At 50.1% G+C, this 17,209-nt stretch overlaps 1 protein-coding gene across 4 annotated transcripts in view; it reads left to right on the top strand.

Annotated features, from left to right (window-relative positions):
* Positions 1-17,209, top strand: part of TOX2 (TOX high mobility group box family member 2) — a 135,028-nt gene that overhangs the window by 45,844 nt on the left and 71,975 nt on the right. For all 4 annotated transcript variants that reach the window (XM_069495880.1, XM_069495883.1, XM_069495882.1 and 1 more), the window contains one exon: positions 5,423-5,488. In XM_069495880.1, coding sequence (XP_069351981.1) covers positions 5,423-5,488 — 66 coding nt within the window. The remainder of the gene's footprint in view (positions 1-5,422; positions 5,489-17,209) is intronic.

The raw sequence follows: 17,209 nt of genomic DNA, 5'->3' as shown, positions 1-17,209 counted from the left end.
CCCTGCCTCCTCCATCCGTTCATCCATTCCTCCCTCTCATCCCAACCACCCATCTGTACCCCAGCCGCCCACCTCCTCATCCATCCATCCATCCCTCCCTTCATCCCCTTAACAAATGATCTCATTAATCATCATTTTGATATTGATTACAAGTTGAAATGTGACTATATTGTGTTAAATAAAATATACCATTACCATTAATTTCATCTGTTAATATTCACTTTTTGAACTGTGTCTACTGGAAAATTTAAAATTACATCTGTGGCTCACATTTGTGACTTGCATTACTTTCCTGTGGGACAGTGCTAATTTATACAATCCCTTGTCCATCCATCCCTCATCCATCCGTCCATCACCCGTCCACTCACCCACCCCATCCTTTCCTCCCTCCCTCCCTTCTATCTGTTCATCCACCCACTGTTCACATCTGTCTGTCCCCCGAATATTTAATTTAGACCTATCATGACAGTGACGGCAGCTCACGAGAATGAGAAAACTGAGGCCAGAGCAGTTACAGAACGTACCCGAGGTGGCCCAGATGGAGCCGGCATCTGACTCTCCTACGATCAGGACTTTTTACCCTTCCCCTTGGCTGCCTATTTGCTAAGTTCCCTTAAAATTTAAAAACAAAAAGCCTTTGGGGGAACGTGGTGCGCTTAGGTTGGGGGGTGGCTGTTGGAAGAGGAACCGGGAGTCCCTCTCCTAGAGGGGACCACACAGACCCTTTAGAAGCCTCTGTGAGCCGTGTCCCTGGTGGCCGTCATGAAAGGGTTATCCCTACACATTCGATATTTGCAAAAATGTGGGTTCTTTCAGATTCCAAAACTCATTTCCATGACAAAACTCTTGGGAAGGGAAGATGAAGGCCCGGCTTTTGCAGAACAATCTTCCAGCTGTAGTGAGGACTGAAGATGGCAATGGGAAAAGGAATTATAATTAGAATATGAAATGGGGAAAATTAATCTATTCCAGTCACTGGTAAGAGGATGTTCTCCTGGCGTTTCATGGAAATTCTTAGGCTGTTGTTTCTCCCTCCATTTTTCCCCCCACATTTTAAAGCTTGCAGAAGGTTGTGTGGTGTGAAAAAAGATTTTTGATCTAGGGACGGATAAATTGTGAAAGATGCACGGAATTTAAGTTCATACGCATCTTTGCTTTGTGTGTCTCTACAAGCACATGCAGTATGTGTTTGTGTTCACATTTATGCGAGTTGCATTTGTACGGTTGCAGATATGTGGGGTATCTATGCACACCTGGGCATACCCTCCTTTCCTATGTGTGCGTGCTGTGGGTATCGTGTCCAGTCGTGCAAAAGGTCTCTGATATGTGCACACTCGAGCCTGTGCTGTGTGCACGCTGGTTTGTGTTGCTTTGTGTTACCCATGGGTGTGGTACACGTGTGACTAAGTGCTGTCTGGAGTGCTGTGTTGTGTGTGCCATGAGTCCACACAAACGTGGGTGTGTGGTACATGTGTGTGCCCGCAGCGTGTGTCATATACCTTTGTGTTCATCCTCGGCGTATGCAGTGCGGTGGGTGAGGATGTGGGTGTTTTTGATCTCATCTGTGCACACGTGGAGGAGGTAGCCCTGCTGCGTCTGAGGGCAGAGGTGACGACCTTTCCCCTTGGCTTTCAGGTTCATTCCCCCAGAAAGGGTCCCAAACGAGGAGGGGCTGAGGGGGTAAGCCCAGGCCTTGCTGCCCTAGGGGCCAAGCCAGACGAAGCCTGGGAGTCCTCAGTGTCCCCTGCCCTCCTCTTTTTCCCCTTCAAGGGCCCTGACATGGTGGAGCCCTGGCAGCGGGTGGACAGAGAACAGGCCTCCCCTCTGCCCCGGGGCCTCTGCTGTCTTAGCCACTGGTCCTGAGCCAGCGCACCCCCGGGCACCGTGCAAGGCATCCAGGGGTAACAGAGCTGAGGTGACTCGGGCCCTGCCTTGGGAACCTCCGCCAACTTCTCAAGCCCTCCTCGAAAGCCGGAAGCAATCGTTTTGCTCCGGGATGTGGCAGCTCTTTCTTAGATGCTGGTTGAATAAACGAGTGAATGAGTGAGACAGGCTCCGGTGACCTCATGGGAGTCCACGGCCCCGCCCCTCCCCTGCCTACCCCGACACACACACATCGAGACCCAGGCGTCTCTGCCCGACTTCTCCAATGCCGCGTCCCCTCTGCTCACGTGGATGATGCCTCCCTCTCGGAACCTCCAATACACACTTGCCACGCACCTGTTACCTGCCAGGCCCGGGGCTATTTATGGATGGAGTAGGACCTGGAAAAGCCTTGGTCCCTGCTGTCAAGGAGTTTGTAGCCTGGTGGGAGGGCCAAGACGGGAAAAGTCAAACAAATGACTCTTAAAGTCCAGTTTCTCCCCAGCCGATCTTGTGCAACTACTTATCCTCTCTCTGTTTCCCTGATTTTAAACAGGGAAAAGAATACTTTCTTCATTGGTTCATTGTGAGGATTAAATGAGATCTTTTATGTAAAGCATTTTGCTCAGTGCCAGACATAGTCATTCACCAAATAGTTATTGATTGCCTGCTATGCACGAGGCAGACGGTGGCCCCGCCTTTGTTGGTGGCTCTGTACTAGCCAGCATTTAACACGTGGGGGCTGGTATAAATGTTTTTTTGAACATCTTTTCCTCTGTCTCTTTGATGAATATTTCTGTATTTTTAACTTATACCATACTGTTTGATTAGTATTGCTTTATAAAATGTTTCAAACACGTCATTCAACTTAATGCCCCTCCATTTCCAATTGCTCTTTCTATTCTAAATAGAACATACTTATATATTATGTATGATTTTTTAAAAGTTTTGTTTTTATCAAAGCAATCAATGACCATGGGAACATATCATGTGGTATCCAGGAGCTTTTGTTGGAAGCTCTTCTCCCCTGCCCAGTTCGCTGCCAGCCTGTGCCAGGTGCTGGGGGATTCAGAGGCAACCAGGATGTGGTTCCAGTCTCCATGTTGGTCTGGGACAGATGACAAATGTGGACATAGTCTGTGTGGTAAGAGGGACAGCGAGAGGAGATGAGAGGATGGCAGACCTCCTGGAGGAGGTGGTCTCTGTGCAGGGCCTTGAAGCATGGGCTCTGGGTGCAGTGTGGTGGACAGGGCTCTGTATTGGAGGCCAGTGCTCCAACTCTAGGCACGGCATGTCCTTTTCTTTTGATAACCCCACAGTCGCTGAGGAACTCTGCCCATCCCTGTGCGGGGAGGCTCTGGGGTATAACCACCAACCCCACTGCCTACATGGGAAGACTGGCCTGGTGAGAGACAATCTGAATATTGTAGTGGCTGCTTCATTCATTCATTCATTCATGCATTCATTCAACAAACATGTATTGAGTATCTACTCTGTGCCAGGCATGACTGTAGGAGCTTCAGAGGCATCACTGTACAGATAGACTAAGATCCCCAAACCCTGGGAGCCTCCATTTTACCATCAGCAATAAAAATGGTAAATAAGTAAATTATAGAGAATGCTAGAAGGTAAAGGGGGCAGAGGGGCTATGGAGCAAAGAACAGGGTAAATAGGGAAGAGGGGGTGGGCTCTCGGCCCACAGGGGTCGGGGGCTGGTGTCTGAGCCAGTTGTTGGGCAAAGTGCAGGCTGAGGAGCTGACACCTCGAGCATGGTCGCGGGAGAGAGGGAATTTTTACAACCTCCACAAGGGCCACTGGTGATGTCTGTCCAAATTACAAATGCACATACAGTTGGGCTCAGCAATTACACAGATTAATCCTACAGATAAACTCGCACGCATGGTAAATTATAGATGTACACAGATATTTACAGGGGCAGCGTTGGAAGAGCCAAAGACCAGAAACGATGCAACTGGCCATGTTACATCCATGCTGTGCCGTATGGGCACAGAAGAAAGAATTCTGTTCTGAGATAAGACATTTTCCAACATGTGTTGCTAAGAGAAAGATAAGGTGCAAAATAGTGTGTCTAGTATGTTGTCATTTATGTGGAAGAAATGGCTATAAAATGCATATACGTAGATAGTCTTTGAAAGGGTATAAAGAAGCTGCTAGAACAGTTGCCTCTGGGGAGGGACAATGGATGGCTGGGAGGCGGGGTGGTGTTGCTTTTTGTACTTTTTGAATTTTGAACCATGGGAATATATCTTAATACATAAATTGTTCAATTAAAATAAAATGGCGGGTGGCTGTTGGTGGCCCACCCGAACCCGTTACCACCAGCGCAGACATCTCCCGTCTGCTCTGAGCACTGGCGGCATGTGGCTGGCAGCTGGTACAGTTCCCTGGAGAATTATCCTGGGCCAAATGGGGACCATCTTGCTCAGAGGTTATGCCTCCCCGTGTCCCCTAAGGGCAGCTCACAGCCAATGACTGACTTACATGAACTACAAAGGCCACCCTTTTCTTCATTTCGGAACTAACTCCGTAGAGCAATTCATGCCCCAGAGCTCACCACGGGATCAGACTGATGGAGTCTCTAGCTGAGACGACATCCCAGCTGCATCCATTGTCCTGTCCCCCGTCCGTCCCACACATACAGGTTATGCATAAAGAGCAGTCCCTCAAAAATCACGTGCATTTGAACCCTTGCCTCAGGCTCTGCTTCTACGGAACCCAATCCAAGCCGCCTATCTCAAGGGAAGGGAACTAGCTGGAATCAAGTCGAGTGCTCAACAATGCAGCATCCTGTGAATGGGGAGCACAGGCATCACCCCCATTTGACAGAGGAGGGACCTCAGGAGTTCGGACACCAGCTCAAGATCACACACAGGGCAAAGAGGGAGCCAGGGGCCCCAGGGCCGACATCTCACCCACTGCACCTGCTCTGTTGTAGGGAAATGGTCCTGACTTCAGCCTTGGCAGCTCCTCCAAACTCAGGATCGTAGTTCTATACACACGTGGTTTCTCCCGTAGCCCTCACTGCCTGTGGCCAGGGGTGGCCTTAGGGGCTAGGATGGGGTAGGGGAAGGGGCAAAGTCACAAAGCCCAGAGGGTATGTCTGAGGCAGGCTGTCATGACCCCAAAGCTCTGGAGACCTGGGCCTCTCCTGGCACACAGGATTCTAGCATGAGCTGATCACTCGATGTCATTTTGGCCAAGGGAGGTGTTTGCATACTTCCAGGGATAGGAAGCTCAGTACCTGACTAGGCAGTCTGCAGTGTCATTGGACAAAGTCTAGAGGGCAGAAAGGTTTTCCTGTCTTCATTCTAAGAGTGATTAATGGTGCGGACCTGAGCCCTCAGGGGCCACAGATCAAGGGCTGCTCCTTCCACCAGGGAGGGAGCCCTGCTGAAACGGGGCCTGGCGTCCTAGGCTTGGCTTCTGCAGGCCCCACAGGCCCGCACAGTTGGTCCCACGGCCTCCTCCGGCTGCTTCTCCTGGAGCCTTCCTGCGAACATTTTAACCAGAGCTGCTTCTCCCTCTCTCTCTGTTCCAGTTTGATGGTGACAGTGCCTACGTGGGGATGAGTGACGGAAACCCAGAGCTCCTGTCAGCCAGCCAGGTGGGTGCTGCGCCCTGCCCTCCCTCAGGGGGGTCTCAGCCTGGGGCTGGTGGAGCCGGCTGCTCCTGGGTGGAGGAGGGAGGGCGCAGAGCGGGGGAGCCCAGCCCGCCACTGTCCTCTCTCAGAATGATCAAGGGTATCAGTCAAGTCCCCCTAAATGGAAGAATCGAAGTGGGACTGTAGTGTTTTCTGTCGGTCACTTCCCTGGCTACTGTTGGCCCAAAGTGGATGTCACTGAGAACGGGACGAAACACGAAATGTGCCGCCCACGTTTCCCATGCCTGGAGGGCGTTCTCGCGCAGCGGGTCGGGTGTCCTGTGCCTTGGCGCTGCCTGCCTCTTGCTCCCACACAGCACCCTGGGGGCGTGTTTGTGTGGGTGAGTTCTCCCGCCCACCCAGCGCTGTCTACGGCCCCTGGGGGGTTTGTGGATGCCGCACAAAGGGGGAGGAGCAGAGGTTCCCTGCGAGGTCCTTGGCGGTGGCGAAGGGGACTGAGTCACCCTGGGCAAGGCTGTCCCAACCCCGGCCCTGCCCTTTGGCGGGGATAGATGGTGGTGGGAGTCAGATTTTCCACTGAGAGTCTGGTCTCTGAAAATTAATGTTTCTCTAAGCTGGGAGCATCCTCGCTATAGACTATGATGCCACAGAGGGTCCTCACTGCAGGCTGGGACCCCCGGCCATAGGGCTGGCCCCATATTTTCCAGCTGGGGCAAGAGAAACCTATTAACTCAGAAACCTTTACAAGCCCTATTCTGTGGCAGGTCCCCCAGGGGCCGTAGGTGAGTAAGACAGGGGCACGTGGCTCTAGGGGACACCACCAGTGAGGAGGACACTGCAGTTCCAGGGGGATGTGGAAGCTTTCTGTGAGGTGCTGCAGCCCCTCCCCTGCCACTGCAGGACTGGTGCTGGGCCACCATGCCATGGCCCTTCTCTGGCCCGTCCCCGTGTGAGCACCGTGCTGCAGCTGCACAGCTGCCTTTATGTTACGTGACATGTGCCAACCTGAAGGACTGGCGGGCAAGACTCCAGGTCCTGGAAGTGGTCATTTTGGAAGACTCCATTGATGTGAATTAATTGTACATAATCCGCTTGAAATGTGGTCATCACAGCAGACCAGAGCTTAACCCTGAACATCTCATCTGAGCCTTTCTCAGTGTTTAAATTGCAATTTGTTAACGTGTTGAACCCTGGTTTCAGAACCATACTGTGGTGATGTCGGTCAGTCTGGCTCAAACCCTGATAGAAAGTGCTGGCGCCGTCCTTCCGCCAAGAAGGGAAGGTGGTGCTCAGTGGGGCTGTGTCTGCTCCAGTCATGTGCAGAGGGGAGCACAGTTCCTTGGAGAGGAGACTCGGGGCAAACAAATGTCACCTTCCCCAAACCATTAACAGTAACAACCTCAGCTATTCACCCAACACCTTGCAGTTTGTAAAGCCCTTTCCTCAGTGGTTATTTCAGCTGATCTTCACAACAGCCTCAAGATGAGTGAATGTCATTGTTAAGCCCATTTTATAGATGAGGCAACTGAGCCTCGAGGATGTTCACTGATTCAGCTCAGGTGACTCAGCCTGGGAACGGTACAGCTGGCATTTGAACCTGCGCAGCAGGGACTTAAAGCTCCTCACGCTTACCTTGCCCTGTCTGTGGAGAGCCCCATTTCCACCCCACGGCTGCCACCAACTTTCTCCAGCCTAAATGTCACTTCTACAGAGAGCTCTTTGTGACCTCCAGATCCAAATGAGGTCCCCTCCCCACAATTCTCTGTCATGGCACCAGCTCATTTTAATTCATGGTGCTTGTCACTCTTTGTGGTCGTCTACTTGTCTGTGTGATGACTTAGTTAACATCTTACTCCCACCGTAGCCTGTGACCTCCGCTGGGGGAGGATCCGGTCTCTCTTGTTCACTGCTCTGTACCCCCGTGGGGCACAGTGTTTGGCACACAGAAAGCACTCAGGAAATACTTGTGTAATGAGTGAGTGTGGCCTCTTCTCTTCTTTGAACTCTAGTTTCCCTAATGGTAGAAAAAGGTGGTTGGACTTCCCAAGGGTCCTTCTAAATCTTTTGTGCTATCACCCAGAGGGGCTTCCTAACTCAGGACGTTATGAAGACATCAGGATTTTAGGAGATTAATTAACTAAGTCTACCTGGAAGCAAGAGCCAATCTTAACATGAGCAAATTTTGCAGTTGCAGTCTAGACTTCTTATGGTGTATCAGTTAGTTTTTGCTGCATAGCAAACACCTTAAAACTTAGTGGCTTACAGCGACAAATATTTATCTATTTCTTGATTCCATGGGTTGGCACTTTGGCTGGGTTCAGCTGGTGACTCTTCTGGTCTTGCCAAGATCTCCTTAGTGGCAGCAATAAGTTGCCAGATCAGCTGTGGGCTGGTGGATGTGGGTGGGGGGCTTGCTTCTGTTCACGTGGTCTCTTGTCCTCCAGCAGGTTAGCCTGAGGTTGTTCACATGGTGGGAGAAAGGTTCCCAGAGCAGCAAGAGCAGAAGTTGCAGGAACTCTTGAGGCCTAGGTTTGCAACAGGTACATGACTACTTCCAGCATGTTCTCTTGTCAAAGCCAGTCACAGGGCCACTCTAGATTCAAGGAATGGGGAAATAAATTACCGCCTCTTAATGGGAGATGCTGCAAAGTATTGTGGTTTTTATAAACTACCACACACAGGAAACGTATGAGATGTAGTTCATGCTGATTTTGCTGAAGAATAACTTAGACCCTTCTGGGACCAACAGCCCCCTGTGGCCTCTTGGAACTCTGCTGGCCTCTAGTCTTTAATGGCAAAGGTTCTGTGTATTTCCTTCCAGTCTTTTCCACCGACTGCTTGCTTGAACTCACATACACCCCCTCCCCCCCCCACACACACAGGAACACCCTCTTGTGGTGTGTGGCCTGGTCAGTTGTCCCAGTTACTGGATTAAGGGTTGACATACACATGAGCAAAACAAAGGTCTCATAGCCACTGAGAAGTCAGAGGATAAACTCTCCAAGTGGCGTAAAATACATTTCATAAACACGGCTAAATACAAAGTTCACTCATTCAGCAAATGTTCATTGGGTACCTTTGGTGTGCGAGGCTCTGGATATGCATGGGAAGCCATTTATGGAAGCATTTGCTTCCAGAACTTCCAGTTTTACCATGTTACAAACCTGCTCTTTAATATAACAATTCTCCTGAAACACCATCTTCTTTACTTAGAAATCTCAGCTGAGACAGGCTCCAAACAGGCGTGTATTAGCCGACTGTGCCCCTTTTTAAAAACTTTCAGACCAGCTCTTCTGAGGCTTGACGTTTCTTTTGCAAATACATGCTGCATTGTTTGTTTTTTTTGCAAGTCTCCACAGAATTCCTGCATAGCTGCCTTTGCTTCTGCACATTAGCACTCCCTCTGCCTCCCCAGACCTGTGTTTCTTTTGTACCAGATGTGCCTGGTGACCTGAGAATGCGATAGGGTCTCGGGCAGGACTGCAGCCCCTTTGGCAGCTTCAGGGGATAGAGGCCCTCGTGCAGATCAGCTCTTCCCCCTGTTGCGAGCAGACCCTGTCCAGGAGTTACAGGAGTTGATATTTCCTGGTTATGTGACCCAGGAAGAGTCTCCTTCTTCCTGGGATGAGGCGAGGAGGAAAGGAAGTGGGCTTGGGACTTCGCAGACCTGGGTTCCAATTCCGGCTCTTCCAAGCCACAGCAGGGGCCAGCTTCCCATCACGTGGGGGACTCACGTCCTGCCCCCTGGGGTGTGTGTTGTGGACTCTGCTGATGTCTCGCCTGAGTGTCACCCACTGTCCAGCTGCTGCCAGTGTTGGCTGCTAACTCCTCACAGCTGCCCCTTCTCTGGACAATTGGCCTCTGGCGAATGGAAACTGTGAACCCAGAAAGGGGTATGGGGGGTGGTCTGGAAGCCGGTCCCCTTCTCTCCAGGGGCGGCCAACTCTGCAGCCCCCCATGGGTCCCAGCTGACTCCAGGACTCCAGCTGAGGCCACACCCTGCCCCTGCCCTGTCCCCCGACCCCACCCCAGGGCCTCCTCCCCCGTCACTCTCCTAGACACCCCCATGTCAGCTTCCGCTTCGGGGAAAATCTAAACTAAGAGTATGTGAAGCACCAGTGTTCAGGAAAACTAGCTGTGACTTATTTTTATTGTTTTTATTACTGTAAATAATGCTTTGGTCACACAAGATGAGTCTCCCCTCACCCCGGGTGCTCATTGACAAGCTGTGCTGGGCCTTGGTAGGCACTGTTCCCTCGGCGGGAATCCCCCAGTCATTTTCACCCAACAAATGCCCGTTTGTTCTTCTAGGGGCGTTGCAAATGTCACCTCCTCATTACAGCCTGCCTGGCTGCGGGTAGCGTTTTTCCACTCTCATCGTGCTAAATACCACTTCTGCTAAAGATCTCAGAATTTTCCCTAAGAATTGTTGAAAGAACTTTGTGTGCGTGTGTGAGTGAAAGAGAGAAAGACAGACAGACAGAGTGGGGGGAGATTGAGATCGAACGACATGATCGGATTTGCAGCTTTAAAAGCTTTCAAGGCCAAGGGTGGATACAGGGAGACCAAGTTGGAGGGTGTGGCAATAGGCCAAGTGCAGGACCATGTTGTTCTGGATTGTGGTAGAGGCAGAAGACATGGAAAGAAGTAGATGGGTCTGAGATGTGTTCTGGAAATAAAGTCAGTGGCTCTTGACAATGACGGACATAGAGGGAGAGAGAAACAGATGAGTAAGGGTGACTCACAGGCTTCTAGCATGAGCCCATTTTCCAACAGGGTGGTACCATTTTCTGAGTTGAGGAAGCCCCGGGGAGGTGCAGGCATGATGAGGTCTGACTTTGACATGTTACATTGAGATGCTCATCCGAGGGGAGATGTCCAAGTGGGTGGATGGTTGCACAAGTCTGGAGCTCATGGGAAGAAAGAAATTTGGAAATCTTCAGCCCATGTGATAGTAAAGCCCTGGAGTGAAGGAGGTTTATGCTGAGAGAGGGAAGAATGAGGAGATCAGAGGACAAGTGACTCTGAAATGTTGAGCTCCAGCCTTTGAAGGCAAAGTAGAGCAGGAGTGGTTGGAGATGCAGGAGAACTTGGAGTCTTAGGAGCCAAGGGCAGAGTGTTTCAAGAAGAGGGAGGGGGTCTGGGTGAAAATGATGTTGGATTGATAGCTCCTTAAAATTTATCAAAGAATAAACTTTAAGTAAATGAAAGATTTAAATGTACTCAAGAAAACCATAAAGACAATCAGCAAAACAGTCCTTAAGGTATACTTTACAACTTTGGAGCAGGGAAAGCATTTCTGTGATTCAAATCCTTAAGAGAAAAGACCTAAAAATTGGGCCATAAATTAACATAAAATTAAATTAACACACATATAAAAATTAACATAAAACAAACATACAATTTTTGTATGGCCAAACCAGCATGAGTCAAGTCCAAAGACAAATGAGAAATTGGGCAAGAATATTTTCAACTCATGCCATAGTTGAAGGACTAGCTGCCTTCATAGGTAAAGAGTTACTAGAAATCAATTCAAAATCCTGGTAGAAAAATAGGGAAGGAGATATGAACCAAGAGTTTACAGAAAAGGAAATGTAAATGGATCTTAAATACATGAAAAGATGCTAAGGATAGTTCATAAGAGGAACAAATTAAAACTACCATTTTTTCACCTATCAGATTGATAAAAATCTGAAGGTTTGATGACACACTCTGTGGGAGTTCTTGTGGGGAAACAGGCACTTATGCATCGCTATAGGGAGAGTAAATTGGTGTAACCCCTTCGGAGGGCAAATTGTCAACATTGATCAAAATTATAATGCATTTACCTTTATCCCAGCAACTCTCCTTTTGGAAGTATCTCTTACAGATATATTGGCACACATGAGAAACGACATATTCAAGATTATTCATTTTGGTATTGTTCGTAATGGCAAAAGATTGGAACAACCCAAATTTCCAACAATATGGGGCAAGTTAAATAAAATTCCTGCCATCTATCAAATGGAATATCATGTATCTCTAAAGAAAGAATGAGTTGAAACCAGCCTGGGCAACATAGTGACACTGCATCTTTACAGAAAATTTTAAAAAATTAACCAGGTATGGTGGCATCTGCCTGTAGTCCCAGCTACCTGACGTGGGATGATCTCCTGAGCCCAGGAGTTTGAGGCTGCAGTGAGCTATGATGACCCCACTGCACTCCAACAGAGCAAGACTCTGTCTCAAAAAAAAAAAAAGAAGAAGAAACTGAAATGATATAGAAGTTCTTTAGATACATTACTTAGTAAAGAAAGCAAGCAAGATATAAAACAGTAAACAGTATAGTGTGTTACCATTTATGCAAAAAAGGTAGTAAGAATATACGTTTCTATGTGTTTGTATTTGATTAAAATAACTCTGGAAGGTGTATGGAAACTGCTAACAGTGGCTCTGTGCAATGGGTGTGCGTGTGCACGTGTGTGATCAGGACTGGGCAGGTGATGACCAGGAGTAGAAAAGAGACTTTTCACTGTATCTTTTTATACTTAGGGGATGTTCAACCTTGGGGATTTATTATAACTTTCCAAAAGTTAAATAAAAGTTAAAAAAGAAGCAGAGGGTCAATTAGGTGAGATGCTTCTGATGAGATGGGAGTTGAAATGTGTCCAGTACTTTTAGCAGAAAGCAGGTTATTCTGGACCTCAGTAAAGCACCTGTGTGTCTGACGTGTAGGGTTGCGTGCAGGTCCCATGGGAGGACCGAGGAGGAGTGTGAGGTGAGGACGCATAAACGGTACATATAGATGGTGTTTGTGCGAAGTCTGGCTTAGCTGTGCAGGACAAGGGCAAGGGCCATAGCTCAATCAGATGAGGACTCCATAGAAGGGACTTTTTAAAAAAGACGAGAGCCTTTAGCATGTTTAAGTGTCAATGACGGAAGGTGTCCAGGAGACAGGGTGAAGTTCAGGGTTCAGGAAAGGGACAGGTTAATTGGTGGTTTAAGTTTTCAGAGAAGGTGGGAAGGGTTGGCTTCTGTCCAGAGGTGGTGGCTCTGGCCTTAGCCGGGAGTGAGTGGGGACAGAAGAGAAAAGCAGTGTGGCTTGTAGATGGCTTGGCTGGGCGCAAACGTGTCTGCCCTGCAAGCATCTGTCTTCTCAGAGAGCTGGTGGGCTGAGTCGGGGCACGGGGGTTCTCGGGAGTGGGGGAAGGTTTGGGGTATTCATCGTGGAGCACGGGAGATTGAGCTCCTGGTGCAGGTGCTATGGGGGCAGACAGGTGGGTAGTGCAGGGCAAGAGGTTTACCAGGTAGACCAGAAGGACACTCAAAGCTTCCTTCTCAACAGAAAGACTGATAAAAAGGACCAGGGACTCTAAGCTGGGTGTGGAGAGAAGACGGGGGCCCTGGGATCAGAGTCCAGGGAAGCAGGAGTGTCACTGGGGAGCACTGGGCAGAGAGGACACCTGGGTCAGAGTGGGCAGAGGGCCGGAGATGTCAAAGGTAAGTGGCTGTGGCATTGGCAGGGTCCTGGTGTGTGGGGGGAGTGGGGAGCTGAGGACACCTGGAGGAGAAGCTCCCAGGAGGTGAGGGGCCCAGGAGGATGCTGGGGTGGGGTGGGGTGGGTGGGCAGCAGAGCCAGAGCTGCTGGCTGGGAGCATGGGGGCAGCTTGAGGGTCTGGATGGATGGGGCAGTGGAGAGGGAGGAGGATGCCAATCCCACCTTCCCACGGGAGCTGGGGGGCGTGAGGGCACGGGCAGCTCATCTGCAGAATGCGAGAAGGCAGATTCTGGCTGAGGCAGCGGGCCACTGGACGGCGTGTTCTAAGATGAGGCTGAGAAATAGGGGACTTTGTTGTTCCTAGAGTGAGAGCCCCAGTGGCCCAGGAGCTGTTTGCAAGGGAGAGACTCTGCACAGCAGGGCACGAAGGTTCGGGGGGCTTACACTCGAGGTGCTCACTGGGGAGCCCCGGGGCCCCTGGGGTGTGGTGCATACCCCCAAATGTGATCCTTGCAGAGCGTGAGCAGCACCTGTGCCCCTGTCCCCACACCCCTTTGCATCTCCCCCGCTGTCCCAGCAGGACGTGTGGCTGGAGTGCAGCTGTCATGTTAAATAAGCCAACATCCCCATGCTTCAAAATGAGGCCTCCCAGTGCCTCACTCCACACCTAGCACCCAGCCGACACACGAGACCTTTGCAGTCAATGATTCTCGCTCTTGGTTCAGCAGACACCACTGTGTTTTTGCGGAGCAGCCTTCCTTCATAGCTCCCCAAGGGTGCCTCGTCTGTTTTTCCTACCGCTTGGATCAAGGGGAGACCTGGGGTGGCGGGAGGGCACACCCAGGAGGCTGGAAGACAGGCACCAGGGCAGCCGGTGGAGTGGACCTGGCACCCGCAGTTCTGAGCACGGATGGCCTGTGGCCTTGAAGTCACAGCCTCCTTCCAGCAGGGGGCAGTGCAGAATGCCCAGAGTGGGGAAAAAGAGCCCGGAGCTCTGAGTTCGAGGTTCTGCCCTGCTCTCATCTCTTCACCTAAGGTTGGTGTCTCTCTGAGCCTCAGATTCCTCATGTGAATAATGTTAGTTTTTCCCAGCCCTAAATAATGATGACACTGACGATAATTAATATTACTGTGCACTTCCTCGGGCTCAGGCACTGGGGCTGAATGTTTTACATGGCTGGTCTCATCTCATCCCCACGTTACTTCTGCCAGGTATACACTGTTGCTGGCCCCATTTTACAGATGAGGAAACTGCATCACAGAGAGGCAGAAGTGGTTGGGGCTTTTTGAAACCAACCAACAAAAACGCTCTCCAGTAAATGTATTTGGGAGGCAAGCGAGACCCTCCTGCCGTTGTTGAGATCTAAGATTCTAGGCTTAGTAACTCAGGCCTCTGAGTCTGTGTACCTTGTAAAGGGCAAAGATGACAAGGCTTTTATTGCTTTAATTAAAACCTGGGTGAAGAGCTCGCGATTCATATTAAAATGAAATTGTGTTTCGCCCGCTGCGGTGCGGGGAAGGTAACAGCGTGATTACTGCTAAGATTACAAACAATCAAAGAGAAAAGGCCTTTTGCAAGCATTTCCTATTAAAGCCACAAACATCACACTTTAAAAATAATTATGGCTGGGTTATCAGAACATGATTCATGAATTCTGAATAAATATAGGGGGGCCCTTCAAGGAAACTGTTTCAAGACCATAGATTTTGTTCAAATCTGATGAAATTGAATATCATCTCACAGCTGGAGAATAAAATGCAAGGAAGAAAAAAAAAAAACCCATCCTATGTATACGGAGAGAATTGAGTATATGTCAGACTGTACTAATGAGCTCTCCGTTAGAGCCCTAAACATACGCTCAGAAAAAATGGACTCGCTTCCCTCGTTTTCATTGAGAGAAAACTGCCGCGAAGGAGTCGGTACTTAGACCTCACCAATCTTAATTTTGCATCCCAGTGGCTACAAATCTAGTTTTAAAGCTCTGGATTCCTGCCTGTGAGATGTTTAAGTATTTGCAGGCACAGACATGGAGGCATTAGGGGACGGATTTGGGGGAAGACCTTGGTCTGCATTTATTGGTGCCTGCCTCGTTAATGAAGATATTTTTCATACAATGCAGGGAATGTTTACAGCCTATAGTTTTGTTTCCTTCCAACTATTATGAGAGAAATTGAATCCCAGGAAACGTTCACTCTCTCTAAATGGGATGGAAACAATGATGATGATGTAGGAAGGGCTTGGGGGCGGGGAGAGCAGTGGAGTGGAAACGCAATTTCAAGGATTTTCTTAAAAACAGCACCCCTCCCCCACTCCCAGCTGCCTTGAACACAGCATCCCCCGTAGGGCCTGGGTCTTTGCGGGGGAGGGTCGGAGAACAAAGGTCTTACGTGTTTGTTCATCCATACGTGTGAGCTCCCCTGTGACTAAGAAGAAATGGGCCAGACGTGGGGACTTGTCCAGAATGGCACTAGGTCTTAGCTTCTGGAGGGTCAGGAGCCTGGGTCTGGCCCCTCTTCTGGCTCTGTCACTGTGTGCCCTCGGATGGGCCATTTGTCCTCTCTGGGCCCTGGTTTTTGCATCTGTGGATGGATGGGGACTGGATGTGTATCTCTGAGGAACCTTCCAGGTTGTGTCTTACGGCCGACGCCTCGCCTCCTCCACCCCCTGCCTGAGTGCCTAGGAGGGAGAGCAGACTGTCCGAAAGGCCCCAGACTGACCTTCCCCACCTGGCTGAGTCACGCCAATGCTGACAGGGCCCTGGGATGAGGCCTGTGGCTCTGGGCCAGGGGCAGCCCGTCGGGCAGGACAATAAGGACATGCTATTGGCTGGCTGGGTTACAAAGGCAATGACACGAGAAGGCAGGCAGACCTGGGCTCAAATGATCACCTTGACACTTCATGGCTGGGGGAGCTTGGACAAGTTAACTAACTTTTCTGAGCATCAGTTATGTCTTTAGAAGTTCCTGAAATGGTACAGAGAGTGCTTGCTCCAAGGCAATGGTAGTGAGCATGAGGTGCCACGAAAGTACCCACTTTATAAGTGAAAAATCTGATTTTCAGGAAGGCAAAATGACTTGCCCAAGGTCACCCACCCAGGACATGGCAGGCTCAGGGGTTAGATGCGGCATCAGAAATGTGAGCGAAGGGAGGCCAGTCAGCTGTTTTATCTATGAACCTCAGGTTATCTTAAGGGTTGAAATTGAAAAGATGCTATTGGAACTATCTTGCTTTAAAAATGTGCCAAGAAATTCCCCCATAAAGTAAAAAAAAATTAGTAAAAGGTGCCTCCTGGTAATTTCTAGCCTATTGAAGATGCTCGACCTCGACCCACCTCCCACCCCGGCCATTTGACGGCCCTCTGGCTCAGTGCTCCAGGGGACAGCTGGGGTTGCTAAGCCTCCTTGCCTCACGTCTCATTAAGACTAAAAGGCCTTTATGTGGTCCAGACAGCCAGTTTCTCCATTTCTCCCAAACTCAAAGCCCGAGGCTCTGATGGCGCGGAGTGGTGCCCCTGCCCGCCTGGCATCCGTCCTCCTGCCAAGCTCCTGGCACAGTGCACAGCCTGAGCGACTCAAGTGGGAGTCTGGGTGGCCGTTCTGTGCTTCGGGTGCCCCTACTTCTGCCTTGTTCTCGCTGTAGGACCTTGATCAAATCACCCAACCTCTCCTGGCCTCAGTTTCCACCTCTGTAAAACAGGACTGTTAATACCTACCTGGAGGGTTAGTTAAGGGGCCCAGAAGTAGGTATAAGGTAACCAGCCTGGCCTGTGCTGGTTGTGATAGGAGATTGATAATATTATGTTGTTAAAATTTGCAACCTAGGGAAGAGAAGCCAAATGGTGAAGGACCTAGGACAATGTCCGCTCCAGTTTCCTATGAACATTTTTTTTTTACCAGGACTCGGGTGGAATCAGTGAGAGGAGGCTTGTGATTCAGGTAAACAGAAATCTAGCCCGAGTAAGGCCCAGAAACCCTCAGATGAGACCAGCGACGCAGGCCCCAGAGGACTCATGTGCTTGCCAGGTGTCGGAGCCTGTGCCGGACGGCCACCCAGGGACACCGAGCTCGGGGGCGGGGCATGGTCTTGAGAGGAGCACGGGCCAGGCTGGGAGAGGATGAGCAGGTGGGCCGTGTGGGGGACTGCCGGCTTTGGAGAGGGAGAAAGGAAGGGAAGGGGGGCTTCGAGGAAGTTTTGCCATGCGTTGGGAGGTGAGATCTTGAAAGTCCCTCAAGAAAACCTTAAGCAA

This window comes from Eulemur rufifrons, chromosome 20 (genome assembly GCF_041146395.1).
Source record: "Eulemur rufifrons isolate Redbay chromosome 20, OSU_ERuf_1, whole genome shotgun sequence".
NCBI lineage: Eukaryota > Metazoa > Chordata > Mammalia > Primates > Lemuridae > Eulemur > Eulemur rufifrons.
Note: the sequence above shows the minus strand (reverse complement) of the source record. Positions and strands in the feature narration are given on the sequence as shown.